We start from the raw sequence: 26772 nt of genomic DNA, 5'->3' as shown, positions 1-26772 counted from the left end.
ACCATGAGAGCATAAACAGTTGTTTAAAATCTAAACTTTTTATCTCTTCAAGTGCCAGGCTCAGAACTCTGCAAAAAGCAAACTTTCAATAAGCAAGCACTGACTTAGTAAGGAAAGGGACCTTAGAGGTCATCAAATACAAGCCCTTAATTTTTCAGATGAAATAAATGAGTCCCAAAGGGGTTGAGAGGTTTATCCAATGTCACAGGCAGCGTCGCAGAGGGCATTCAAGCCCAGATCTTGCGTTCTATGTATCTCATTAATGTAAGCAGCTTAAACCGATTATATGTAACTTGGTGATACAGTAGGTAAAATTCCTGCCCAGAGTCAGAAAGACCCGACCTGACCTCAGACACTTACTGTGTGAGCTTTGGGCAAGTTACATGTTTGCCTCAGTTTCCAGATTATAAAACCTCACAGGGTTATGGTGAGGATCAAATAAGGTAACATGCCTAGAGTGCTTTGAAAACTTACATGTATATTTTTACCATGTTTAACATATATTGGATTACATGCCATCTAGGAGGGAGGGAGGGAAGGTGGGGGCGGGGAATTGGAACACAAGGTTTTTCAAGGGCCAATGTTGAAAAAATTATCCTTACGTATGTTGTGAAAATAAAAAACTTCAACTTAAAAAAAAAATACTTAAAAAAAAAAAGGCATCTATAATTAGATGGGGTGTTTGGAGCATTCACTGAAGACCAGCCCCTCTGCTGGGAGTGCTTGGCCCACTGTGGAAAACCAGCTCAGCTGATGGGCCAAACTGGCTAGAAGGGCCTCAAATGCCCGCATGAGCAACAGGACAGCGCCCCCAAGTGTGTGAAAGCTTTCACAGCAGAATGGATGCATAAGAAAATTCAGAGGCTGGTCAGGATGACAGTTATATCACCTGCTGCATCTGGGGCCATCACCAGATGTCTCATGTCCTACACTGGCCCTGGATCACTCAGGAGGCGGCGAAGGGCTTTGCCCACATCTACTTCCCTTAAATCCAGGTCACCAGAGTCAAGATGTCACCCCATGATGTCATCAGTCCTCATCAAAAAGGGACAAACAATATAGCTATATAATAATATACAAATGTAGCCATATAAATGCAGCTAGTGTTACCTATTGCCTCTTATTCCCTAACATCCTTCTAGGTTCTGAAGATAGGATCTGTATTTTACCTAAAATCTCTCTATGCTCTGGGAGTGGGGGCCGGTGTGGAAAGCACGGGACCTAGGGTCAGAAATCCCTGAATTCAAATTTTCTCTCAGCCACTTACCAGTTGTGGGCTGTTTGCCCTCAGTGTCCTCATCTGTAACATGGTCACATTAGTAGCATCTTTCTCACAGGGTTGTCATGAGGACTGTGCAATGTCTGCAAACTTACAAGGGCCATCTCAATGTTAGCCATTATCACCATTAAGGCTCCTTCTTGTTTTCCTGTTTCCAGCACTATCACAGGAGCTGGCCATCCAGGAGACTTCAGCAAAGAGCAGCCGCTTCTAGATGCTCTGATTGCTAGCTAGGAGCTGAGGTCTCCCCCATTGTATCTCCACAGACTCTGATGCTCTCTCTGCACACAGCAGGGGCTTAATAGGTGCTCGGGTAGCAGCTGCTGTATCTGCACGCAGGGATTTCATTCCCAGGGCAATTCCTCCTCAGCATCAGTCCCCGCCTTCCTCCTCCTACCTCCCTCTCCCTCCCACCGTGCTCTAAGCACACAGCAGGCGCTTAATAAGTGTGGTTGTCGGCCCCGGGGTCTGGGCCAAGCCGGCTTGCTCCCCCGCCCCCACCTTCTCGGTACCCACCGTCCGTAACCGGGCTGGGCCTCTGGACCTCCTGCTTTGGGAGCCTCGGGGCCAGAGTCACAAGAGACTGAGAAGTGGTCCCGAACTCGGTGGCGGAGTCCGCGGTGGGGTCGGGGTCCGGGCCCTGGGTGGATTCGGGGTCGGGACCCCGCGCTGCCCCCGGGCTCAGGAAGACGAGTAGCAACCACAGGACACGCCGCCACCCCATCTTGAGCCACAGGCAGGCCCCAGACGCCGGAAACACGCGTCGTCTTGGAAACGGCCTAGCCGAGCGCGGAGCATCACGGAAGGAGGCGGGCCGGGGAAAGAACTGTACGGGAGGGGGCGGAGCCGAGCTTGTCCAAGGAAGAGGGGGATTGACATAAGGAGGCGGGGCCCGATCAGGCTCAAATTCAAGCGCGCGGGGGAGAGGGAGAATGACGTCAGGAGAAGTCAGCAGCCTCTAGGGACACTAAGAGATTGCTGTCGGGGGCGCAGAGCGAGAGTCCCCTAAGGAGGAGGGCGGAAGGGGAGACAAGCAACAATTTACAAAGGGAAGGACCTTGACGTCAGGGGGCATCTAGGGAAGTCAAGAGAAGGGGCGGAGATTGACGTCAACATAGCGGAACAAGGTTAGGGAACTGGAAGAGGATGATGTCAGGGCCTTAGAGACCACTTGCACACACATAGCCCAGGAAAGGAAAGCGATCAATAATGTCAGGGGCACAGAGCACAAGGAACTGTAGGGAATGGCGTCAGAATAAAGTCTGAACAATAACGTCAAGGCCTTAGAAACTCCACTCCCCCAACCCTGGCTCAAATTTTCCCTCCTACAGATTAACGTCAGGAGCAGGAGATATCTAAGGAACTGACCGGGCATGACGTCAGGGGCTCAGGTCCCGCTGAGGGAGGGGAGACTGACGTCACCAGTTCAGAAGGGGCCGATGGCGCTGATGATGTCAGTGACTGGAGTCAAAGAGGGAATCTAGGGAAGGACAAGGGACTTAATGTCAGGGACATAAAGCAAATGCAGGGAATTGGAAAGGGATGACTTACGAGGGCTGCAGTTAAGGAAAGAAGAGCACGGCATCATGGGCACAGAGCAAGTCTGCAGCTGTGAGAGTGGGATGGGGTGGAGACACTGGAACAGGGTGGCTGCAGGAGCCCAGGGAACCTAGGTAGTGAACCCAAGGAAGGTGGGATGAATGTCCAGAGGTTGGGGAATGGAACCAGATGGTATCATGGACACTCAGGGGAGGGGAAGAGATTGGCATCAGGGCTGTAAAGCCAGTTTAGGGATGTGGAAGAGAAGGGATACAGAGAGCCTGGGGATGGGGAGGAGAATGATACAAAAATGGGAGGAGGAGGAGGTCAGGCAAGCTAAGTTAGGGAAATGGAGGCCATTGATATTCAGGATCCAGAGCCCAGTTTAGGAAGTAGAGGAAGATGAGTCAGGGTGCAGAGGAAGGAGGCCTTAGCATCTGGAAGAAGATGGCTTCAAAAGAACAGAGCCGTCCCAAGAAGCTGGACAAAGATCTGAGGACACAACAGTCTTGGAAAACAAAGGAGGATGGTGTCAGGGGAGGGGAGAGAGTTTAGTCAAGGGAAGGAGGATGAAGGCGAGAGTCAAGGATGGGGAGTGGGGATGGGAAGAAAAAGGAATGGGATAGAGAGGGGAGATCACTAGTCTGGGAGTTAGGAGATAGGGGCTTGTTCTGCTGCTGGTGCAAAGACTGCTGGCAAGGAGCTTCACATCGAATCCCAGATCTGAAGCTCAATGCCTGTATGACTTTGGACTAGAGCAGTGTGGCTTCTCTGGGCCTCAGTTTCCCCATCCACAAATGGTTGCCTATTTAAGGGCACTTTCAACTCTAGGGGAAGCAGGCTACCATCATCATAAGAGGCAGTAATGGGAAGCATCTTGGATCTGAATTAAAGGAAGTGGATTCTAATCCTGGCTTGCTCTTTACCATATTTGTGACCTTGAACAAGTTAGTCAACCTCCCTGAGGCAGTTTCCTCATTATCTTGACAAAATTCTGCCCTGCTTCATTTTGTCCTGCAAACTTCCTGTTATTCTACTACAATGCTTCCCACATGATTTATGTCCCTAACATTAATCCTCTTGTCTTTCCCCAGGTTCCCTCTCTGATTTCAGTCTCTGCCAGTTCTCTAACTTTAGTCTGCACCGCTGACGTCATTAATCATAATCCGCCCCCCTCTGGATTCCCAATCTGGTTCTGAACTAGTGACATCAGTCTCCCCATCCCTCAGCGGGCCCTGAGCCCCTGACGTTATCACCTTCTAGTTCCCTAACCTGGTTCCGCTGCGTTGACGTCAGTCTCCACCCCTTCCCTAAATTTGCTTGACACCAACTGACGTCAATATCCTCCCCTCAATAATCGCAGCTCGGCTCCCCTGCCGCTCTCTTCCTTCTTAATGTACCCTAGTTCTGCGCTCCCGCCTTCCTTCTCCTAAAGTCCTCAGAGGCTGCTCCCTTCTCCTGACGTCATCCTTCCTCCCCCACCCCCGCCTGAACTTGAGCCTGACTCGGGTCCTCCGGTACGACCCTTCCCCGGCCCGCCTACTCCGCGATGCCCCGCGGTCTGCCGCGGCTGCTGTAAAGAAAACGCGCGCTAAGGGCGTGGGGGCCGGTCTGTGGCCCAAGATGGAGTGGCGGGATGTCCTTTTGGTTACCGCTCGTTTTCCGGAGCCCGGGAGCAGGGCGGAGTCCCGGTCCCGGACTCCGATCCCGGGCCCACACCAAGTCCGGCCCAGCGACCTGCAAACTGCCGAAGGTCGCCTCTCCATTGCTGCTGATTCTGCCCCCGAGATTCCCAGAAGAGGTGCGGTCTCCCCTAAGACCCAGTCGGGTCACGGTGCCCCAAGGATGACAACCACACTTATTAAGCGCCTGATGTGTGCACCTTGAGAACGCTGGGAAGAAGGGGAAGACAGGGAGAAACTGATATCTCCAGGGTGGGGTGAGAGCCTGCATGCAAATACATTAGCTGCTGCCTGAGCCATCTTTTAAACTCCTGCCGAGTGCAGAGGAGAGCCGGGTCTGGGGAGGAGTAGGGAAGTACCCCAGTTCATAAATGTAGCAACCAGAGCATCTTTTAAGCGATTGCTGTATACAGAAGTCTCCTGAGGACCAGGTCCTGTGACGGGCTGACGATAAGAAAACCAGAAGGAACCTTAATGGTGATGATAATGGCTAACATTGAGATGATCCTTGTAAGTCTGCAGACATTGCACAGTCTTCAAGACAACCCTGTGAGAGATCTGCTGCTAATGTACCCATGTTACAGATAAGGAAACTGAGGCAAACAGGAATAAAGTGACTTACAGCTGGTAAATGGCTGAGAGATTTTAATCCAGGTCTTTCTGACTCTAGCTTTAATTTATACACTTGCCCCATGATTAGAGGACATACATTTTAAGTAAGATTTGGTCCTACTTTAATGACGCTAAAAAGTATTCAGAGAGTAACAATAAACAGATACAATATCATCATCATCATCATAACTGGCATTTAAATGGCCACATAAATGCATCATGTAGTATTATGTGGCTATATTGTTTTTGTTTTCACTGAGCAGCAATGACATCCTGATGACGTCTTCACTTGCTGTGAACTAGATCTGCACAAAGTTCCTGGGCTCACTCTCCTCCAGAATCATAGAAGTTCAGTGGCAGAAGCACCAGGGATGTCCTATAAGCATAGATGACCCTGGCCCCTTCCGTGGGGTCACCTAGTTGGTGTCTCACCAACTGTTCTCCGTGTCTCACCCAGTTCTAAGTGCTCCAGCACACTTTCAGCCAGCTACAAGGCTGTTGGAAAGTCTTCATGGGCTTGGGTTAGACATCCCCTTCACTCACCATCTGCCAAAACTTTTTCTGAGCAGGAAAGCTGCTCTGGCTTTCAGCCTGGCTTGACCTCTAACCATGACCCTAGGCAAGTCCTTTCTCTCCCTGGGCCTCATTTTCCTTTTCTGGCAACTGCAGAGATAGCACTAAACTTCTGAGGGGCCTTTCTTCCACATCTGGCAGTCTATATGAGTTTTATAGCCTGTGGATCGTTTCAATGGGACCCAGAAGTCTCTGGTCAGCCTCTTGACTGTTCCAGGATCACAGGACTTAGAATTGGACTGAGCCCAGTCACATACAAAGCCAATGGCCTTTCTTTTTTATCTCTAACTCCTTGCCCAATCTGGGACAGAGTAAAAACCCTCACTGTCTGTGACTGACCGAAGCCTGGACTCCTGGATTCTACAATCCAGTGTTCCATGGTGTCAACAGGCAAGCAGCTGACATCCTTAGACTATAGATGTCACCCACACTGAGCACTTTTGATCCAAAACTGCCCACGAGCTTCATGGGATCGGTACCTCTTCCAGGCCCCCTGACTCCATGTGATTCTTGTCCTTCCCACCTTCTTCCTCTAAGCTGTGAGGAATATGGGTCTGCATCTGTCCCTGGAGGCAAGTTCTCCATCTCTGCCTAAGAGACCAGTGTTGCTATGTGACTTCTCTCCTACAGTTGTCTCACACAATTCAGTCTGTAACAGAGATGCTTGAACAGCATTTGCCGGCTCAGATGGAGCTCTCAGCATCCTCTTTGGAGGTGGGGGTTTGCTCAGGTCACTGTAATGAGAAAAGTGGCTTAGTCCTGACTCTGCTTGGACACTGGTCACTTGGGCTGATAATTAGTGAGGGAATTGCCCATAGTTCTTGCCCCCCCCCCCAATCTTCCTGCCCCTTTGCTAGCTTCTGATGACCTTGCAGGCTCAAGCTTTGTTGCTTTCCTTCCAAGAAGCTGAACGTGGAGACTTTTCCTGCCTCAGCTGCAGGAGGCCCTTTTGCTAGCTTATCAGCATGCTGAGCTTCTTAGGCAGCAAGTGAAACCCCAGAAGTCACCTCCAAGTCCCTGAAGCTGAGCACTGAAGATGGGGCAGGGACTGAAATGGTTTCAGTAGCTACAGGATTTTGCCAGCCCTTTTCTCTATCCCTTTCTTCCCCTCTGAGCTGACGGCGACAATTTCTGAAGTTCCATGGAAAAGCTCTTAACAACTTTGCAAAGGGAAAGATGTCCCTACCGTGATCCAAGAGCACTTTGGAAATGTGTCCAGTGCGTTATACATGTCACATGTCATTCTATGCAAGAGCCTTTCTGTTGATACCACCAGCATGGCCCTCACCATCTCCTCCTGAGATTATTGTCCCTGCTGGTTGGCAGAAGGCAGAGATTTTCCCCATTTCTAAGCCAGAGCAACTAAGCTATAGAGAAACTTGAGTTGCCATCAGTTGAAAAAAAAAAAAAGTCAGTTATTGTTTAGTATTTAGAGTAAAAAGGGTTATTTATAAATTAATGCCATAAGCTGTTATTTTTGGTATAAAGAGCAAAAATAGCACCTGTTACACTATTTTATCTAAACCTCTAGGAAATATTTATTTTGTTCCTCAGAACATTATCTAAAAGGTGAAATTGCTATTAAAAAAAACTACCAACCAAAATTTGAATTTCACTGGACATAGAAAAATGGGGCATTTAACTTTTCAAGAAGTCACATAAGATTTCAGTGATCTTTGAGATAAAAATAAAGTGAACATGATTCCTTTAAAAACCCACAAGCCACTTTGTTACAGCAAGAATATTTTGTCTTTTCCTAGAAGTAACTAATTTTTGTTTAAAGGTGTCATATTTCCAGAACACAAACATTACAGGTGACATTTGCCAAGACTGAAAATGATTTTTTGTATATTTATTCCTCAAGCATTCAAAAAAAACATTTAACTAAATTTTTAAAAACTTCTTGGGGGCAGAGCGGGGGGGAGCAATATTCATTAAGAATGTGTTTCATTCATATTAACAGCCTGTATGACTCTACAATTTTAAAAACAGGTTTGATTTTTTGAAAATTCATCTAAGGCAGCAAATAGGCCTAAAAAAAATAGGCCTAAAGTTTTAGTCATTGAAACTTTCCGGAAAAAATTTTCCATTCATCTTGTATACTCAAAGTGATTTATTGGCTTATTGAGTGGGGTTATTTTTAATTTACTAAGGAAATAAAAAATATGTCTCATACAGATTCACATTTTTGAGTCAATGAAGTGTATGGAGATAGGGGGGTGGAGGACAGGGGGAGGAAGAGGAATAGAATGAAGTGCTCTGCAACGACCATCCTGGTTAACACACAGGATATCCGAGACTTGTGCAGTTCTCACTTTGATAATGGATTGAATTAGAACATGAAAAGATAATATGTCAGCAAAACTAACCACTGTAAAAACCTGTATGTCCACCTGAAGAAGCTAAGCCAATCACTGATGCCAGGTTGCCCTCCAATTTCTCTTTTGTGTGAGGTATTTACTAACTTAAGGGAATCCTGGGGCTGTTGCCAAATATTTTTAGAGAATTGAGTGACCATTGGGCTGAGGGTCCCCCATAATGCTGACAGCCATACCAGTCCCCGATGCTGTTTTGCCTTAGACTTCTAGAACATTCCTCCCCTCAGGTTTCACTTATCCCCTCTCCCTGGGCTTTTTCTTGATTTTGGTAAAGGAAGTAAAAAAATCAGAATTGACTGTGCTCATTTTATGCAGCTCTTATTGGGTCTTCCCACAAAGGCCACCAAGAGGAGCTTCCCAACCAGCTCAGAGACTGCTGCAGCTGGTCAGGAGACTGCAGGCCAGCAGGCGGTGGAGTGTGGTTTGGAAGCCATTTTCAATTGTGGTTCAGTCACTTCAGACCCGTTCAACACTCGTGACCCCATTTAGAGTCTTTTGGGCAGAGATACAGCAGTTTGCCATTTCCTCCTCCAGCGCCTTTTACACATAAGGAAACTGAGACAAACAGGGTGGAATGAAGTGCCCAGGATACACAGCTAAAGTATCCGAGGCCAGATCTGAACTTGGGAAGATGGATCTTCCTGACGCCAGGTCCAGAATTCGATCTGCTGCTGGAAACTGTGCCTTACAATAATTAGTTGAAAGAAGTAGACACGAAGAGTCTGGAGAATAGAGAACAGGTTGGGAGGGAGGGCTGCACAGATATGATTGCTTTTTTTTTTCATAGTCACGGGATTGTTTTGTAGAGGGGGGGTACGATTTATTCTGGTTCCAGAGGACAAAGCTAGGAGCAACAGGTGGAGGCTGCAGAGGCAGATTTAGCTCAGCCTAAAGTCACCTTCTGGACAATCAGGTGGCCATACCTGGAATCTCTCAGGAAGTAGTTTATGCAAAGTCTCCTTGACCCCCTGTCAAAGATGCTTCCCAGCTGGGAGCAAGGCCAGGTGACTTTGCAGCTTCAGAATGAAGGGAGAGTCCGGCCAGGTTCTGGCCAGCCCTCCAGCCTCCAGGCTTCCTGTCCCAACTGACTCTGGACTGTGGGAGAGAATGTGTTTAGGACAAAGCTCTTTGTAGGTTTGTCTTCAGCAGAGGCGGCTGGTGGTGCAGTGGCTACGTGCTGGGCCCTCATGAGGGCTCGACTCCAGCCTCACTCACTGGGTGAGCTGGACTGGACATTTAATCTCTTTCTGCCTCGGTTTCCTCAGTAATAAAAGATATTAATAATGTCTTATTCACAGGGTTTTAAATGAGAGACACTACTTTCAAATTGCTTAGCAGAGTGCCACATAGGTGCCTCTTCCCTTTATTTCTTAGGAAATCCAACCCCTTAATTCATCCCACTGCTTTAAAATGAAAATGACTTCAAAAACAATAGCTGTTCAATTTAGCCTCTTCTTCCTTTAACTTCCATATGCAAATAAGCACAAAAATAGTCAAATATTATACGGAAATATTAGAAGCATAACAAAAAAGGTTCAAGAAAAGCACCTTCTCAAATACCCCATTAATTGCAGCCTAATCTTTGATCTAATTGCTATGTGCCATCCCAAGCCCAGCCCGGGAACACTCCTGGGATGCTACAGAATGGAGGTAGATCATTAAGAGTTCATCACTGTTGTAGCAGGAGAATCTAGTGGGAGGGCTCAAGCAAAGCAGGCAGTTTCACATGGACATTAATTGTGTGGTAGCTTCAGCAAATGTCACACAGAGGCATGAGTAAATACAATTAGGTTTAGACTGAATTTTGCAGCTGGTTGCTACAGAGGGATCTGGACAACATCCAGAGAAAGACCCAAACTTCAGGGATTCACTTGTAAGCAACAGAACACATTTTGTCTTTCTGATCTGCTCAATTTGTTTATTGCTTTTGTCTTTCTGAACGTCCATAACTAGGGAATTCAGGGCTGAAATATATGAAATAATTTTGAAAGCATACATTTGACAAAACTAAATTTTATATAAACCCATCCAGTTATAGCAATCAATTTCAAGCAAGGTTAAAGTTGGGGAAATGAGAAAAAATACCTTATGAAACATTTGTTACAAGGGAAGTCTCTTATCACACCAAGATAAAAAGGCAGTTCTTAGTTTGTAACATCTGGACATAATCAGACCTGAGAACAAGTTAAATGAAGGCATTCCAGAAATGATCCTGGAGATAACTAGGATATTTCACTGACACGTACAAGAGGCCATTCTGTCGAATAAGAAGTTTCCTCTCCATGTGATTAGGCAAATATTGCATGGTTCAGCTACTCAGGAAATCCATGATCTCTCAAGAGATTTTTAAGTCTTAAAATTTCTTGCTCCTGTTTCAAAAAATAAAGATCAATTTAACATTCTGAGTATCTCTAACCTACATAATGTAGTTATTGTTGAAGTCCTCAATCATCTGTCTCAAAGCTTTTTGAAGGGTCACAACCCTATATGAGGTCATAAATGTGGGGATCGCAAAAAATTTGGCAATACTTAATGGTATCAATTATTCTGACATTTGTTTTCATAAAAATAAAAAAAAATCCATCTCATTAGTATGCAAATTTTCTTTCATCTTTAATAAATGGTAAAATTACATGTATACCAATAAATTTTTTAAAATAAATTTATGATTTGTTATCAGTAAATGTTTGATTTGAATGTGTATTTTATATGCCTGCATATCTGGAATCATGTAAAAATTTCTCCAGCAAAAAGGGGTCTTGAGTGGAAAATTTTTAAGAAGCCCTGATATTTTTTCTTGAGGCTCTCATTCATCTTACCTTTTCACTGCAGTTCAATTCAAGTTGCTCAATTCTCATAGTCAGTTGATAATTTATTAATTTCAGCTTTAAGAGTTTTTGTTCAGAACGTGACGTGGATGAAATAATTCTGCCTAAAAATAATTCAAGAGAGCCAGATGGTGATATTGGCCATTAATATGAATCCTTTATACTCAATTTCTGATTTACAAAGTGTTTTCTATAAATCATTGATTAAGCCCTGAAAAATAAACATTTAAAAAATGAACCTTTGTTCTGAGAACTCAAGACATATGCCCTTTGTGATGTAGGGCACAACTCATAAATCCTGGGTGGTCTGAAACTCCTGCAATCTTACCACAATTTCATATCCACAAAGACTCATTGTAATGTTCTCTTTCTCTAAAATATAATTGTTCTATCTAACATATATAGGACTGCTTGCAATCTAGGGGAGGGGGTGGAGGGAGGGAGGGGAAAAATCGGAACAGAAGCGAGTGCAAGGGATAATGTTGTTAAAAAAAATTACCCTGGCATGGATTCTGTCAATATAAAATTATTATAAAATAAAATAAAATATTAAAAAATAAAATAAAATATAATTGTTCTCTGGGAACAGTTTTCTTGGGGGACTTCTGAAAGCATCCTTCCTTTCAGTTCAATGTAATAATCACTTTAAATGCAGCCAGGAGTTAAAAATCCAGATCCTTTATTGTCTCTTCCAAAATAGCCCAGTTAGCTTTCTTAGAGGCCTATCTCTCTCCTTGGTTCTGAGAACTCTTGCCACTTATCCTTTGCCTCTGCCAGCTTCAGCCTCTAGCTCCCTCCAAATCCAAAGCCTCCAGCCAGCACCAAGGTCGAAGTTGGAATGACTCTGTCTTGCCTCCGAGAGTGGGCTTGTGGGCTTCTCTTAGACTTGTGAATCTTCTCCACTGAATCCTGATTTGTGAATCTCCCAAAAGTCTCTAGTGGTCTTGTAGGCGCTCCTCCTTATATATCCTCTCTTAAAGATGTGAACTCTAATGTGTGAACCAATGTGTGAACTCTCCCAAAGGTGTGAACTCCAAAAGTGTGAACCAAGTACATAAGTATTGTTTCTATCATTTCCAGTGATTGAGCACCTTGTTTCAAGTTCTGGCCCATAACAACTCACAGTATGTACTGTAGGCTAACAGACGATATATGTATTTGGAAGTTTCATTTTTGCCCGTCATTAATCATTACTTAGAGGAATTGAAAATTGAGAGTGATTAGCTTGAGCTTGTGTAGTGATCAGATGAAATTTCTCCAAGAATATGTTTAGGGTCCAGTTTGACTTCTCCCCTGTTTCTTGTAGGGGATAAGAGGTTGTGAAATTATATCAATGGATCAGACAAGCAAAGCCTAAAAGCGCATGCAGGCAATAGCCGAATGTTTCATCAGCCCAAGAATATAAACACACTGGGGGGAAAAGTTTCCCCTTTTCCCCAATAACTGCTGGAAAATCTACAGAGCCAGTTGGAAGAAAATAAATTTAAACAAATAGGTTACACAATATGCCACAGCATACTCCAAATGAACGAGTAATAAACATAAAAGCATAAATGATAAGAAAACTAGAAAAGTGAGAAAACTAGAGAAGTGAACAAATTAGGTACCTCTTACAACCGGGCTCAATCATTTCCTAGTTTCAATTAAGACTCCTGGTTTCAAATTGCAAAAATCCATTGGAGGAAGCCATATACCTGTGGCTGACTGGGTACACTACAAGTTGTGGTCTGATTTTAGATGGGATCTCAATGCTGCCCTGGCCAACTCTACTTTTCACAATTGACCCTAATTATATTCCCCACAGAAACTGTTCCTCAAGCTACTCATACTGATTCTCTGCCCCTTCCTCAGCAGACCTTGCCTCATGCTTCACTGGAAAATCACAAGGTGTTTTTCTTCCCTGATTCCACTCTGTCACCTCAACATCATTTCCTCAATTTTTCCTTTGCTCCAGTCACAGAGTGGAAGTAGATCCTTGCAATAGCAATGCCTCTATTTGTGTCCCTTTCTCTTCCAGTTGCTAGGAACCTGCCCCTTCTATCATTGCCTCTCTCTCATTTTCAATGTTATACAACAGGCTCCTTCCCAATTGTCTATAAACATGCCCACATCTCCCTGTCCTTTAAAAAAAAAAAACTCTACTGTCCCCTGAAACTGTTGTCCTGTCTCCTCCATTTTACAACCAAACTCTTAGAAAAAAACTTCCTATAAGATGCTTCTATTTTTCACCCACATTTATCATTAACCCTAAAAATTTGGATATTATCCTCATCATTCACCTAAAACTGTCTTCTCTAAGGTCATCAGTTATCAGTTATATATACCAAATCTAACAACCTTTTCTTGGTTTTCATCCTTAACTTCTCAAAGTCAAGAGTCAAGGAGTTTTAAGGGTTTGGTTTTTTTATTAAATTTCATTTTTTTAATGAAAAAGAATCTGCTTTCTGTGTTCCCCATGTCCCCAGACCCATTGAGTTTGGAGGAAAAAAAATTAAGAAAATCAAAAGCCTTGTAATAAATAGACATAGTCCGCTAAAACAGATTTCTACATTTTGCATGTCCAAAAAATAAGTTTCAACTTGTAAGTTCATCACCTCTCTGTAAGGGGATAGACAGCATGATTTATTCTAGGTCCTCTGGAAATAGGCAAAAAAAAAATTGGGGGGGGGGGGTGAGTTGTTGAGGCAATTGGGGTTAAGTGATTTGCCCAAGGTCACTCAGCCAGGAAGTATTAAGCATCCAAGGCCAAATTTGAACTCAGGTCCTCCTGACTTCAGGGTTGGTGCTCTATCCACCACACCAATTAGTTGCCCTGGAATTATGCAAATTTTATAATGACCAAACTATTATCTAGTTAGCCAAATATAGGTAGTCATTTTATTGATCAGACTTCTTAAGTTTTTTTTTAAGTTTTGTGTTTATAATGTTCATGTTGAACAAATTGTGCTCCTGTTCTTCTCACTTTAGTCTGTCAGTTCATACAAGTCTTCCCAAGTTTCTCTAAAAGCATCCCCTCTTCACCATTTCTTACAGAACAATTTTGATTACAATCATATACCATAATTAATCATCTATTTCTCAATTTATGGGCAACCCCTGCCTCCCTCTCCCATGTTTAGTTTCCAGTTTCTTGCCTGCATTAGGGAGTGGGGGGTGGGGAAATACAATATATATGTATAAATAATTTAGTACATATAGAAAACTTTCATCTTTGATCTCTTTAGAGATATACACAGTGTCAGTGGTAATTGTGGGCAGCGGAAGCAACATTATCATTGCTTTCTAGAATGTCTGGATAGTTCACAATTCCACTAATGATGTACCTTTCCCCATATCCTTGTCAGCTTTTGTTATTTTTCTTTTTAGTCAAATTTGCCAATTTGGTAGGTGTAAGGTAGAACCTCAGCAATGCTATAACTTTTCTAACTTTGTGATCTGGAACTTTTTTTAAACTTGGCAATTGATAGCTTAAATGTATTCTTCAGAAAACTCCTATTTATATCCTTTGACATTTTATTATTTGGCTGAAAACCAAATGAATTTTTAATATTCTTGGCTACTCCTTCCTATCTGGAAGGATATCTTCTCCTTTGGTGTTTGGGACACATCTGTCATTTTCATTCTATTTCTCTCATCAATTCTCAGTTTCTTTTGCAGGATCATCAATTATGTCCAACTTAAGTCACATGGCTATATTCAAGGGCTTCATCTTGGACTTTTTCCTCTTTTCCATAGTACCTCTCTTGGTGATCTCAGCTCCCATGGATTATCTCTATGCAGATGACTTCAAAATCTCAGCTTTCCTCCCTCAAGCTTTATTTCCTCCTCTCTTGGATGTCCATCTTGTTAAGAGTGTTGGGCTTGGAATCATGAAGACTTGAGTGCACATCTCTCCCCACACTTATTAGCTATGTGACCCCTGTGCTCAGCACAGTGCCTGACACCATGCTTAATAACTGCTCATTGACATGACTTATGGATGAGATAGAAAAGTCACTGAACCTCTGTCAGCCTGGATAAAATGAGGGACATACTCAGTGGCCTCTAAAGTCACTTCCAGATCTGAATCTGATGGTATGATCTTCACTTGGGCACCTCAAAGTCAAAATGGCTGAAACAAGACTCATTCTCTTTTCCCATAAGCCCTCCCCTTTCTCCAGGCTCTTTTTGTGCCAGAGGCACCAGTGTCCTAGTCACCCAGACACAATGTACCAGTCTAAGTTAGTCTTTCACTTCTGCCATCCCCACAGCCAATTGTCTTGATGCTATTTCTTCTGCATCTCTTCCCTCAATGCCCTTCACTCCACAATACGTCCATGTTCACCCAGGCCTTTATCACTTCTTATCTGGACAACAGCTACCCAACGGCCTCCCTCTAGCCATTCTCTCCAATTTGCAGCCCAGCCTCCAACAGTTGCCAAACAGACCTTCTCATAGCACAGGACTGCCCAAGTCACTTCTTTATTCAGCAAGCTTCCTTTTGCCCCTAAGAGGTTTCCTGTTGGTCCAAAAATGAAACACAAACTCCCCTGATGTTTAAAAGTTTTTGCACTTTGGCTCTTGCCGTCCCACAGACTCTCAACTGTAACCAGACAAGACTACAGGCTCTTTCCAGTCTATGGCACTCTGTCTCTCCCTTTCTTTATTCATATAAGCTGTCACTCATGCCTGGGATGCTCTCTCTCATCATTGCCTCTAGAAAGCCACAATTCCCCAATGGAAGTGTTACCTCCTTCAAGAGGCTTTTCTTGCTTCCCTCACTTGTTGGTTTACTCCCAAATCACTTCATATTTACTTCTCTATGTATAGGGTATTCTCCCAGCATAAAATAAGCACTTCTTAGGAAGCACAGTACACACAACAAATGGTTGTTGATTGACTAGTACACATACTAAAAGATTCATAGAAATGCAGTAACCTGAAAACACGTGAGTATGTCATAATTTGGGGGGGGCAAATTGTGACTTCTGAATGTAATAGGATATTATGAAAAAAGGATGAAGAAGAAATTCAGAAAAAGACAGGAAGATATATGGAAGACTACAGAGGGAAGAAAGCCAACAGATATATAGCACTATTATGACATTAATGAAAACAACTCTAAAAAGCATCTAAAGTCAGAGTAAATGCAGTGACCAGTCTTGGTTCCAAGGAGCAGAACTGAGTGTAAAATTGTTCATTCTTGAAATAAAAGTATGATAAAGAGAGGCTCTTTATAGGGTTAAATAAAAGCAAATGGGTTCACAATCATTTATATGTTAGGAATTCTGTAGTAGAGAATTTAGCTTGCTTCAAAGTGAAAATAAAAAGGATGATAAAAATGGAATCCAAAGAGCTTCAAGCTGACAAGGAAGGAGAAAGGAGTAAATTATGACACATGCACCCAGCTAGATACCACACAAGAGTAACTGTCGTACAGAAGATGAAGAATGAAAATTCAAGAAAGGTCCATCTAGACGCATGCACAGTTTGAATAACAAATAAGGGGAATCAGAATCAACAGAAAAAGGCACATTTGCCCTTCTAGGCCATGAGATATCACTGTCACTTGGTGGAATGAACCCAATGACTAAATAGGGTTCTATAAGGGTTAAATAAAAGTTCCTTTATTTAAAAAAACTACTTAAAAGAAAATTTACTATTCAAAGGACATTATCTTATTCAAAAGCTAAAGGAAATAGAGTCTGCATTAGCATGCTGTCTTAAAAATATTTATATTTCTTGAATATAAACTGTTTGCATTTTTGTTTTTCTTCCCGGGTTATTTTTACCTTCTGAATCCAATTCTCCCTGTGCAACAAGAGAACTGTTCGGTTCTGCACACATATATTGTATCTAGGATATACTATACATGTATAGGACTGCTTGCCATCTGGGGGAGGGGGTGGAGGGAGGGAGGAGAAAAATCGGAACAGAAGTGAGTGCAAGAGATAACATTGTAAAAAATTACCCTGGCATGAGTTCTGTCAATAAAAAGTTATTTAAAAAATAAACAAAAAAAATTATATTTCTGAGGAAATCCAGGAATCTGAGGGGAGAAACATGGTAGAAAGCTTTTGGGTGAAAGTCATTGAATGATGGAAAAAATAATAGCTTCTTTAGTCTATACTATAGACCACTTGGACAGAAAAAGGAAATGGAACAGGAGTTGGGAAATATCACGAGCCTAGCAAGGAGGTATGTATCCTGGTAGACTTCATTATTCATACACCTGCTGGCTTGTTCCCTCTGTCCAAAGAACAGCAGTTAAGTTTCTTTCCTTGAATCAGTGACTATTTCAGTCTTTAAAAGATGAAAGAACCAGCAAGGAGAATGTCTGTTCTGCAATTTATTTTCACTAACAAAACAAGTTAATAGGTAATAAACATTAAGTGCCTTCTATATGCCCGGAATTGAGATAAGTGCTAGAGATACAAATACTAAAAAGATGGTACTTTTTCTGAAAGAGCTTACAATCCAATGAGGTAAGACAAAGCAAGCCGAAAGCTTGGGTGGAAGGTAGGTACCTGGCACAGGAGCATGGTGGAGAAGTCAAAGGGGCTCAAAATGAGTGCAGCTGGACAAGACAAGGAACTGTTTACTAGGGCAAAAAATGAAAAGGAGCTTTGGAGGAAGAGTATGTGACACACATGACGTATATGGGATTACTTGCTGTCTAAGGGAAGGGATGGGAGAAAAATTTGAAAATCAAGATTTTGCAAAGATCCATAGGAAACTCTGAATGAAATTCTGAAGAACCAAAAGAAAACATCTTAGTGAGGAAGGCAAAAAGAAGCTGTTGGATAGCCTGATGTGGAATCACAGGGAGCTAGCTCAAAAAAAATCTTTGATTTTCAAAAGACGTAGAAGATGGAAAGAAGGGTAAGAGAATAGGATGAATAGAAGGATATTTTACTGGTCCTACAACAATCATCAGGAGTGCTCACTTTCAGAATGAATTGATGATAGCAAGAAAACCAGAAAACCAAAAAACTGGATTTTGGGTTTTTTTGTTTTTAGGCTTTCTTGGGGGAGAGGAGAATTTTTTTAAAATGAGATAGAACTGTTGCTTGGGGAATGGAATAGTGATAAGTGAAAACAGAAACAAGGGCATGCTTTACTTCTCTTCGGTTTTCGCTGTCAAGGAGAGTGACCGGGACAGCTGGGTGGTGCTGTGCTCTATCTAGCACCACCCTTAAGTCAGGAGGACCTGAGTTCAATTCTGAACTCATCACACTTCCTAGCTGTGTAACCCTGAGCAAGTTACTTAGCTCCATTTACCTCAGGGGGGAAAAAAAAAAAGACTTTTGCACAGATAAGGAAAAAGGAGGGAAATGGTTAACAGGACATTGATAGCAAAGATTATTTGTTGTGGTTGTTCAGCCATTTCAGTCATATTGGACGATTCCTGAACCCATTTGGGTTTTCTTGGTAGAGATACTGGAGAGGTTTGCCATTTCCTTCTCCAGTTTATGAAAAAACTGAGGCAAACAGGATGAAGTGACTTGCCCACGGTCATAAGAGCTTGAGGAAGATATGACTTTAAATGTGGCCTTACAGAGTTGCTTGCTAGGTCACCCTGGGCAAGTCACTTAATTTTTCTCTGCCTCAGTTTCCTCATCTGTTAAATAGCAGCACTAAACTTAGATCTTGTTGTAAGGACCAAATGATATAATATATGTAAAGGGTTTGCATGTATAAATGTGACAATGGTGGTTACATTGAATGATCATTTTGTACATTAAAGAGACAACATTTAAATAAATAAACCTAAACTAGTTTGAGGAGGTTGATTTCTCTCTACACATCTTTCTTGTATCGATCTTGTATGTATTACTTTCATGTTATGTCTCCCTATAAAATGTAAGCTCCTTGAGGGCAGCCATTATTCCCCTCATACCTTTGTATCCTTAGCACTAAGCAGAGTTCCTTTCACATACCTGGTGCTCAGTAAATGCTGTTTGATTGGCACCAACGAGTGCTACATTGATGAGATCATGTGAACATCAAAGAACATGTAACATCAAAAGCGTTAACGTTAGAAATAATCATTAGAACTTTCTATCTTTTAAGTACAAAGGGAAGTCATATTTCCCACCGAAGGGCATATTACAATACCAATATGAAGCCACGGGAGGACACTCAATCTTTCCACCTCATATAGGTGCTCAATTCCTTGGGAGCAGAAGAGACCACAATGGGAGAAATATTGAGGGGGTTAAAGAATGAACACATACCTCCTTCTTACCCTCACCACCCAATTCAATGTGATCTCATTGAATGCTAAGAAAAGACTAATATAAGTTCAGAGAAATACCAGATTTTAATGAACTGATGCACACTGAAATAAGCTGAATGAATACTATGACTGAAAGAAGGGTAATGTAAAGAATGCAAAAGGATGTACAACTGTGATAGTGATAAACGATGTTGTTCCTAGAAAATAGAAAATGAAATATATCTTCTTAATAATGGAGAAGTCTAGGTGAAGAACGCTGTATACACCATCAGACAGGTACACTATATTGATTATTTTTACTTCAGTGTTGTAAAGGGATGATGGTTTCATTTTTGGCTTTTATATGGTTAAAAGTATTTACCCATAAAAATAAAGATTAATGGGGCAGTTAGGTGGCACAGTGGATAGAGCACCAGCCTTGAAGTCAGGAAAACCTGAGTTCAAATCTGGTCTCAGACACTTAACATTTTCCTAGCTGTGAGACTTTGGGCAAGTCACTTGATCCCAATTGCTTCAGGGGAAAAAAAATTAATGATAATTATAAAATAATTCCTAATGTTTATATTCTGCTTTAAGATTTATAAAGCTCTTTACAAAGATTACCCATTTTTATCTTCACAACAACCCAGAAAGGTGGTTGCTATTATTTTCTCTATCTTGTAGGTGAGGAGATTGAGACAGGCAAAGGTTAATGGACTAGCCCAAAGTCACATAGTTACTATATGTCTGAGATAGGATCTGAACTCAGCTTTTTTCTAACTCCATGTCTAACACTCTCTTCAAGGTGCAAACTCACTGAAATTAATTGAATTTTTTAAAAAGAAAGATAAACTTCTTGAAGGTTGCTAGATCTTCATGCTCCCATTACCAAACAAGACATAGCCCAAAACCCAGGAACATGGTCCATGTTTGTTAGATTGGAACCCAAGAATGACCAGTGCTCCATATACTTGACACCCCCTTACCACCTCTGCCCAGTTTTGTTTATTTTTGGGGGGGAGGAGGTCTTTTTTTTAAATAACTTTTTATTAACAAAATATATGCAGGGGTAATTTTTTACAACACTCACTTCTGTTCCGACTTTTCCCTTCCCTCCCTCCACCCCCTCCCCTAGATGGCAGGCACTCTTATATGTGTTCTGCCCAGTTTTCAAAGTAGTTTATTCAACAGAGAGTTCAGAAAGGACCTGCTACTTTTGGGACTTACCATTCATAATCTTAACCACTCGCCAAAGTCGGAGAATGATCAATAATTGAAGGGCTTCATAGGAATGTCCTTTGAACATAATAAGGACGTTCACAGAAAAACAAATAATAACAACAACAACATCCAGGACCTCAAACTTGTAGTGGAAGAGTTCCTCGTGGAAGGTATATAATTTTAATATAATTTCTATCATAAATATGATCATAATAGCAGTACTCAAAAAGTGGGACACCTAGAACAGGAAGAGAACCAACAGTCAGATTACACCAATTCTAAGCATCACATCAACATCAACATCATCATTGCTCATCCCCTACTCATCTCCCATTGCCTTCTTTCCAGTACCAACTAGAATCCAATATACTATACGAAGCCTTAGCCCTCTTAAGTCTAGTATCTTCCTTCACTTAATTATTTTCCATTTATCCTGTAGGATTTCTTTGTCCATATTTGTTTGCTTGTCATCTCCCCTATTAAACTGTAAGCTCCCTGGGGATCAGTGTTGCCTTTTGCCTTTTTTTTTTTTTTAAATCTCCAGAATTTAACTAACTTAGCACACAGTAGCTACTTAATAAAAGTTTACTGACTAACTACACTGCAAGGCTATGAAACTTAAATGGCATAACATATGAAATGCTCTATCAAATAAGTGCCGAGTCATTATCAAAAAACAATTAAAAAAAAAAAATTTAGCCGATTGCCTTTGATCAACCTGTGGTCAACCTGGTGATAAGCCTCTCTGAAATTAGCTAATCTGAGGCATCATTGTGTACATTTATGTAGAGAAACTTGAATGACCATTTCCCCAAAGGATTGGGATGTTATTGTGCCTAAATAAAAGATGAATAAGGAATTTGGAGAATTATGGAAAAATTTAAATGATCTAATATAGAGTAAAATGAGCAGAACCAGGGAAACAACATATACAATGACTAAAGCAATGTAGTCAGTCAACAAACATTTACACCTACTATGTGCCACACGATATACTACTAAACATGAGAGATACAAAGAACAGCCAAAAAAAAAAAAAAAATAGAAATAGAAAAAAACTTAAAGCAAACTTTAATTGGGCTCTATTTATTTATAATAAGCAAGCTTAGTCTCTGCATTAGAGTGGAGAAAAATGAACTCCCTCTCTTCTTTACAGAGATGGGAGATTATGAGTATGCTACATATATTATTATATATGATGGGATGCATAAATTATTAATATGTGACTGATTTATTTGATGGTTTTGTTAAACTGAGCCTTTTCTTTTTATAAAGTGATGTTGGCTGAATAGCGAAGAGTCATATATTTGGAAATAAGATGATATAAAAAAGGATATTAGCTAGGCTAGTCTCGGAAGTCATAGAGTTGCTTTCAAAAGCCCTGGGTCAACTTTCTACCACTTTTGAAGAATGAGAAGAGGGACATTAGAGGAAATTCTCCTTTTGCTTTGAAACACGGTCCAGCCCGTAGCTAGTAATGGATTTTCTGTTAATTCTGCTTAACAAGAGAGACTCCTACTCAACAACTGGCTTGATTATTGGGAACTTCTATGTCTGCTTTTTTTGATAAAATGAATTCTTGTGCTTTGTGCAACTCCAGAGATACTCTCACTTCAAGGTAAAAGTTTAAAGGAATGGCCAATATTATTTTAGGGCTTCCTCTAAGCACTTGATATAAAGTGCTCTTTTAATACTTTCTATAGAAGAATTGCACATGTTCAACATGTATTGGATTATTTGCCATGTAGGGGAGAGGGTGGAAAGAAGGGAAGGAAAAAATTTGGAACACAATGTTTTGAAAGAATGGATGTTAAAAGTTATCCATGCATATGTTTTGAAAATAAAAAGCTTTAATATTTTTTAAACAGAAAGGTACTTCTTCTAGGACCCAGTTTCTTAAACTCTGGGTTCTCCCCCCATGTGGGATCTCATAACTGAATGTGGGGATTATGAAATCATGATTATCAGTAAATGTTTTATTTGTAAACTTAATTTATATATCTATATACCCAGAGCACATAATTTCTCAAGTAAAAAAGGGTCACAAGTAGAAAATGTTTAAGAAGCCCAGATCGTAGAAACCCTCTCCATCATCTCTATCTTTCATTCTGCATCTTCTTGGCTATTTTGGTGATAGAAATTCTCAGTTTTACCCTGCATGGCTACTCATTATTGTGCTCTTGCCTCTGTGGATTGAGTTGTCTAATATAAATAAAGTTTTCCTTTCCATTCAAGACACCATGGAACTACACAAAAACCGCTATGTAGCCAAATAGTGAAGTGGATGACAGTGATGGACCTGGAAGAACTGAGTTCAAATACAGCCTTAGATAAATACTAGCTGTGGGATCCTAGACAAATCACTACCACTGTCTCACTCACATTCCTATAAAAACGGGGATAATAGTATGTATCTCCCAAAGTTGTTGTGGAATCAAAGAAGACAATATTTCTACAGCACTTAAAAAATTAGTAGTATTGTCAGTGATACTGATACTCATGGTAGTGGTAGTAATATTAGTAATAGTCATAATACTATTAATGGTAGTATAGTAAAAGTCATGAAATTAAATACTAGTACTACTCGTAGTATTAATAATAGTAGTGGTGGTGGCGAGAGTAGTAGTAACAGTAGTAGCAGTATGCTGCAGTAATAGTAATAACAGTAACAGTAGCAATAGTGACAACAGTAATAAAACAATAATTGTGAATGTAGTGGTAGTAGCATCTATAGTAACAATAACAATAGTAGCAACAATAACAAGCAGCTTTAATAGCAATAGTAATAGTAGTAAGTAATAGATCAAGGAGTGGTAGTGGTGGTGTGGTACTAGAGTTTAAATGTAGGCTCTGATGCTTATTAGTTGTGTGATCTTGAGCAAATCATTCCCCCCTGCCTGGATCTCTCTCTCCTAATCTGTAAATGGGTGATGAGGAGTGAGGGTTGTCCTCGAAGAGTTGTAAAGATGCTTGCACATGAGTTCCCCGCACTGGATTGGGACCTTGGAGAGCAGGGACCACGTTTGCCTCTCTGTGTCTCCCAGGAACACAGCAGACACTTTCGTAGAAATGTTGGATTTATTGGATGGGTCTCTTCTGACTCTAGTTCTATGATCCACTCACTGACAGACACTCTCTAAGAGTAGAACATGAATAAAGAATGGAACAGGTCAGTTTTCTGTCCCCAATGTCCTACATATAGAAGGGAGTGTGTGTGGACCTGTGATTTCACTAGTATAGGGAAGTCCCAGGTAGAGAAACTCCCTTTACTAATGCAGGCTGGCACCTTTTCTGTAACTTAAAATCTTAGGCAATATCCCAGAACACTGAGAGGTTAAGGGACCTGGTCATGGTCACACAGCCAGGATTCAGAAGTGGGAATTTGAATTCATTCGTCCTAGGTTTGAGGCTGGCTTTGTTTCTACTACATTTGTTACCATGTCACCACTCCGTCCTCAGAAAAACATTGACTTGTTCCATGCTACCTTCTTTCGTCATCTACATTTCTTGGGAAAGTCACCTCCCATCTGTCTTCACGCCCTCTCTTTCCACCCTTCTGGCTTCTGACGCCACCATTGAACTGAACTGCTTTCCCACATCACCACCGATCTCTTCCAACGGCCTTTTCTCAGTGCTGACCCTCCCTGGCTCCGTGGCAGCAGCTGACATGGCTGATCACCTCCTTCTCCATGCTTCTCTCCTGACACTGCTCTCTCCTGGCTCCTCTCATTTGGCTGACAGCTCCTTCTCATTCAGGCCACAGTTGTGGCTGGCCCACCTTGGGGATGGAGCCTGAGATCGAGGGAGTCTGAGAGGGGGAGGGCATAGGCAGAGGAGAAGCCCGAGCTCCATGGAGAGACCTCTGCCCACTGTTTGGGAAGCCTACAAAGCGGCAGGAATGGCAGCAATCACCATCACCAGTCACTGTAGGCCTGCACTCGATCTCCAATGCTGCCTGGCCCTCTGCGCCCTGCGGTGCCCCATAGCGGCCCCAGCTGGCCTCCCAGGGCCCTGCAGCAACTGTCAAGCAGAGATGCTAAAGCTTAGGAGGCGAGCAGCTCACCGGTACAAAAAGTGGGGTCGTTGTTCAGGAGGACTGGCAAGGTGGGCGTGCTGGGCAGCTTCCCCCCTCCACAGTCAGGGTTCACAACGGGGCCTTAGGATTTATCCAGGGGCTGAGGCTGCATAGAGTCAGTTGGGACACTTATCTAGGGAGGAGGGGAGGAGAGGGGCACTGGAAGGGTAGGAGGGGGGAAGAGTGATTTCCTCGGCCCTGGATCAGAACTCCCCTTGATCCACACCACTGCACCCCACAGCCCTAGACAGTTGCCAGAGGGCGCTGAGAAGTTAAGAGTTACAGCCTTACAACTGAAAGGGTCTCACATCCCATCAGGCGACCTGTCCACCATCACACAGCTAATAAGCATCAAAGGCAGAATTTGAACTTGGGTCTTCCTGACTCCAAGGCTAGCCCTTGATAAGAAAGCCTTAGTCAAGTACCAAAATGTGTTGGAAAGACTGCAGTCCATATTACTGGGGGTACCTTGGGCCATAAAGTGAGTGTAATAGAGAGCTGGCTAGAACAATGGAAAGAAAAAAAAGCTTTACCACGGAAGCATAATTCTTTTTATCTGGTTCTAAGATTTTCCTGTCTAGCATCAGCTCCATAAACACCATTGCGATAGCCACCATAACCAGGAACACAACGAAAACCTACGGTAAGGGAGGAAGAGGGGGATGGAAATTGTTTTAAACTCTTCACAATGAAAATAAGTCGTATTTATTATTTCTGCCTTTCTGCATTTGAATGTGAGATTTTTAAATATATGGTCCATTGTTCTGTAGGTGCCATGTATATACTTTCTGTCCCTATTCAGTTTTCTCCAGAGGTCTATCATATCTAACTTTTCTATGATTTTATTAACCTCCCTAGGTTCTTTCTTTTTTTGTGGTCACATTTATCTAATTCTGAGGGGAGCAGGGTGAATTCTCCACCAGTATAGTTTTGCTATCTATTTCTTCCAATAATCGGCTTTACTTCTCTAAGAATTTGGAGCCATTACCACTTGAAGCATATACATTTTGTATTGATACTACTACTTTAACAATATGTAGTTTTCTTATCTCTTTTAATTAGATCTTTACTTTTGTTTTATCTGAGATCACAATTGCTATCCCTGCTTTCTTTTTCTTCAGCTGAAGCATAGTAAATTCTGCTCAAGCCTTATGCTTATTCTATATGTATCTCTGTGGTTCAAATGTGTTTCTTTTAAAGAACATATTATAGGATTCTGTTTTTTAATCCATTCTATTTGCTTCTCTTTTAATGGAAGAGTTCATCCCATTCACGTTCACGGTTATGATTACCAGCTGTGTATTTCCCTCCATCCTATTTTCTCCTCTGTATATACTTTTGTTCTTTCCACCCTGTCCCTCAGATTTGTTTCTAACTCACTCCACCCTCCTCTGCACTCTCTTCTATCACCCCTCCTCCTTTCTCTTAATCCCTTTTCTTAGTACTTCTGCCCTCTCTTCTACCCAGCCCATACCTTTTTTTCCCCTTTTCTCCTCCTGTTTTGGATGGAAAACTATCTGCATCCAGAGAGAGAAATATAGAAACTGAACACGAATAAACACATGCTATGAACACTTTATTCCCCTTCTGTTCAGATTTTTCTCTCTTAACACAATTCAGAAAGAAATGTTTTAGAAAAAAAGAATAATGAATGTCCATGCATAACCAAAAAAGAAATCAAATGACACTGTCTTCTCTATATAAGAGCATGGGAATTAAAAGATTGGTTGTTGTTCATTGTTTCTAACCTTAGCTAGCAAGTGTCTGTGGTTACATGTGAAATCTGATCTTTTTGACTCTAGGCCCCATGCTCTATTTACTGTGCCTTCTAGCTGTAGGCAAACAAAATATGACTAAATTATTCCCCAAAAGTGGGGGGGAAATCCACAAATTATTCCAATAAGCCCCTGAAAAAAAAGTTCAAAATCTTTTCTAGCAAGAGAACTCTGAGGTATCCCTACAGCTATCACAGTGGACAAACCAGTTAAAAGAATAAAACTCAATGTTGGCAGGACTGTGGGAAAACAGGAACACTATATGAGTGATGGGAAACATGAACTATTATAAATTTGATTCAGAAGTACAAAAAGAACCCTTGGATGTACAATCAGAATTACCAAATTGAACCTGCTACATGGCCATGTGATCCTACTTCTGGGACTGTACATAAAGGTATCATTAAAAGATAAAAAAACAGACTTGTCTATTCAACTATTTATAGTTGCTTTATTTACATCTAAAAGAACTGGAAATGGCTTAAGAGTTCAACCATGGAATACAGCAGGATTCTTGGCATTTTTGACATCATTGGAAAATAACATGTCACATTTGCCAGTTCAGTAAAATTATAGAACCTATGTCAAAGGCTTAATATAGAGCTGAAATAAT

At 41.8% G+C, this 26772-nt stretch overlaps 1 protein-coding gene and 1 long non-coding RNA gene across 3 annotated transcripts in view; both read right to left on the bottom strand.

The window, feature by feature from the left end:
* The window catches only part of TCTN1 (tectonic family member 1), a 37161-nt gene extending 35138 nt beyond the window's left edge, over positions 1–2023 (bottom strand). Inside the window, exon 1 of the mRNA XM_051972777.1 lies at positions 1796–2023. Within this exon, the coding sequence (XP_051828737.1) occupies positions 1796–2003 (208 nt within the window). The 5' untranslated portion in view covers positions 2004–2023. The remainder of the gene's footprint in view (positions 1–1795) is intronic.
* Positions 2024–9953: 7930 nt separating this feature from the next.
* LOC127545466 (uncharacterized) lies at positions 9954–21275 on the bottom strand. Of its 2 annotated transcripts, XR_007949668.1 has the most exons (3): positions 20316–21275; positions 10883–10995; positions 9954–10432 (listed from the first exon to the last, which is right to left on the bottom strand). It is a non-coding gene; the product is annotated as an uncharacterized LOC127545466 (long non-coding RNA). The 2 variants fall into 2 exon arrangements; XR_007949667.1 differs by having other exon boundaries at positions 9954–10995.
* Between the last annotated feature and the right edge of the window lie 5497 nt (positions 21276–26772).

This window comes from Antechinus flavipes, chromosome 1, assembly GCF_016432865.1.
Source record: "Antechinus flavipes isolate AdamAnt ecotype Samford, QLD, Australia chromosome 1, AdamAnt_v2, whole genome shotgun sequence".
NCBI classification, from domain to species: Eukaryota; Metazoa; Chordata; class Mammalia; order Dasyuromorphia; family Dasyuridae; genus Antechinus; species Antechinus flavipes.
This window is presented reverse-complemented; position numbering and strand designations above follow the sequence as displayed.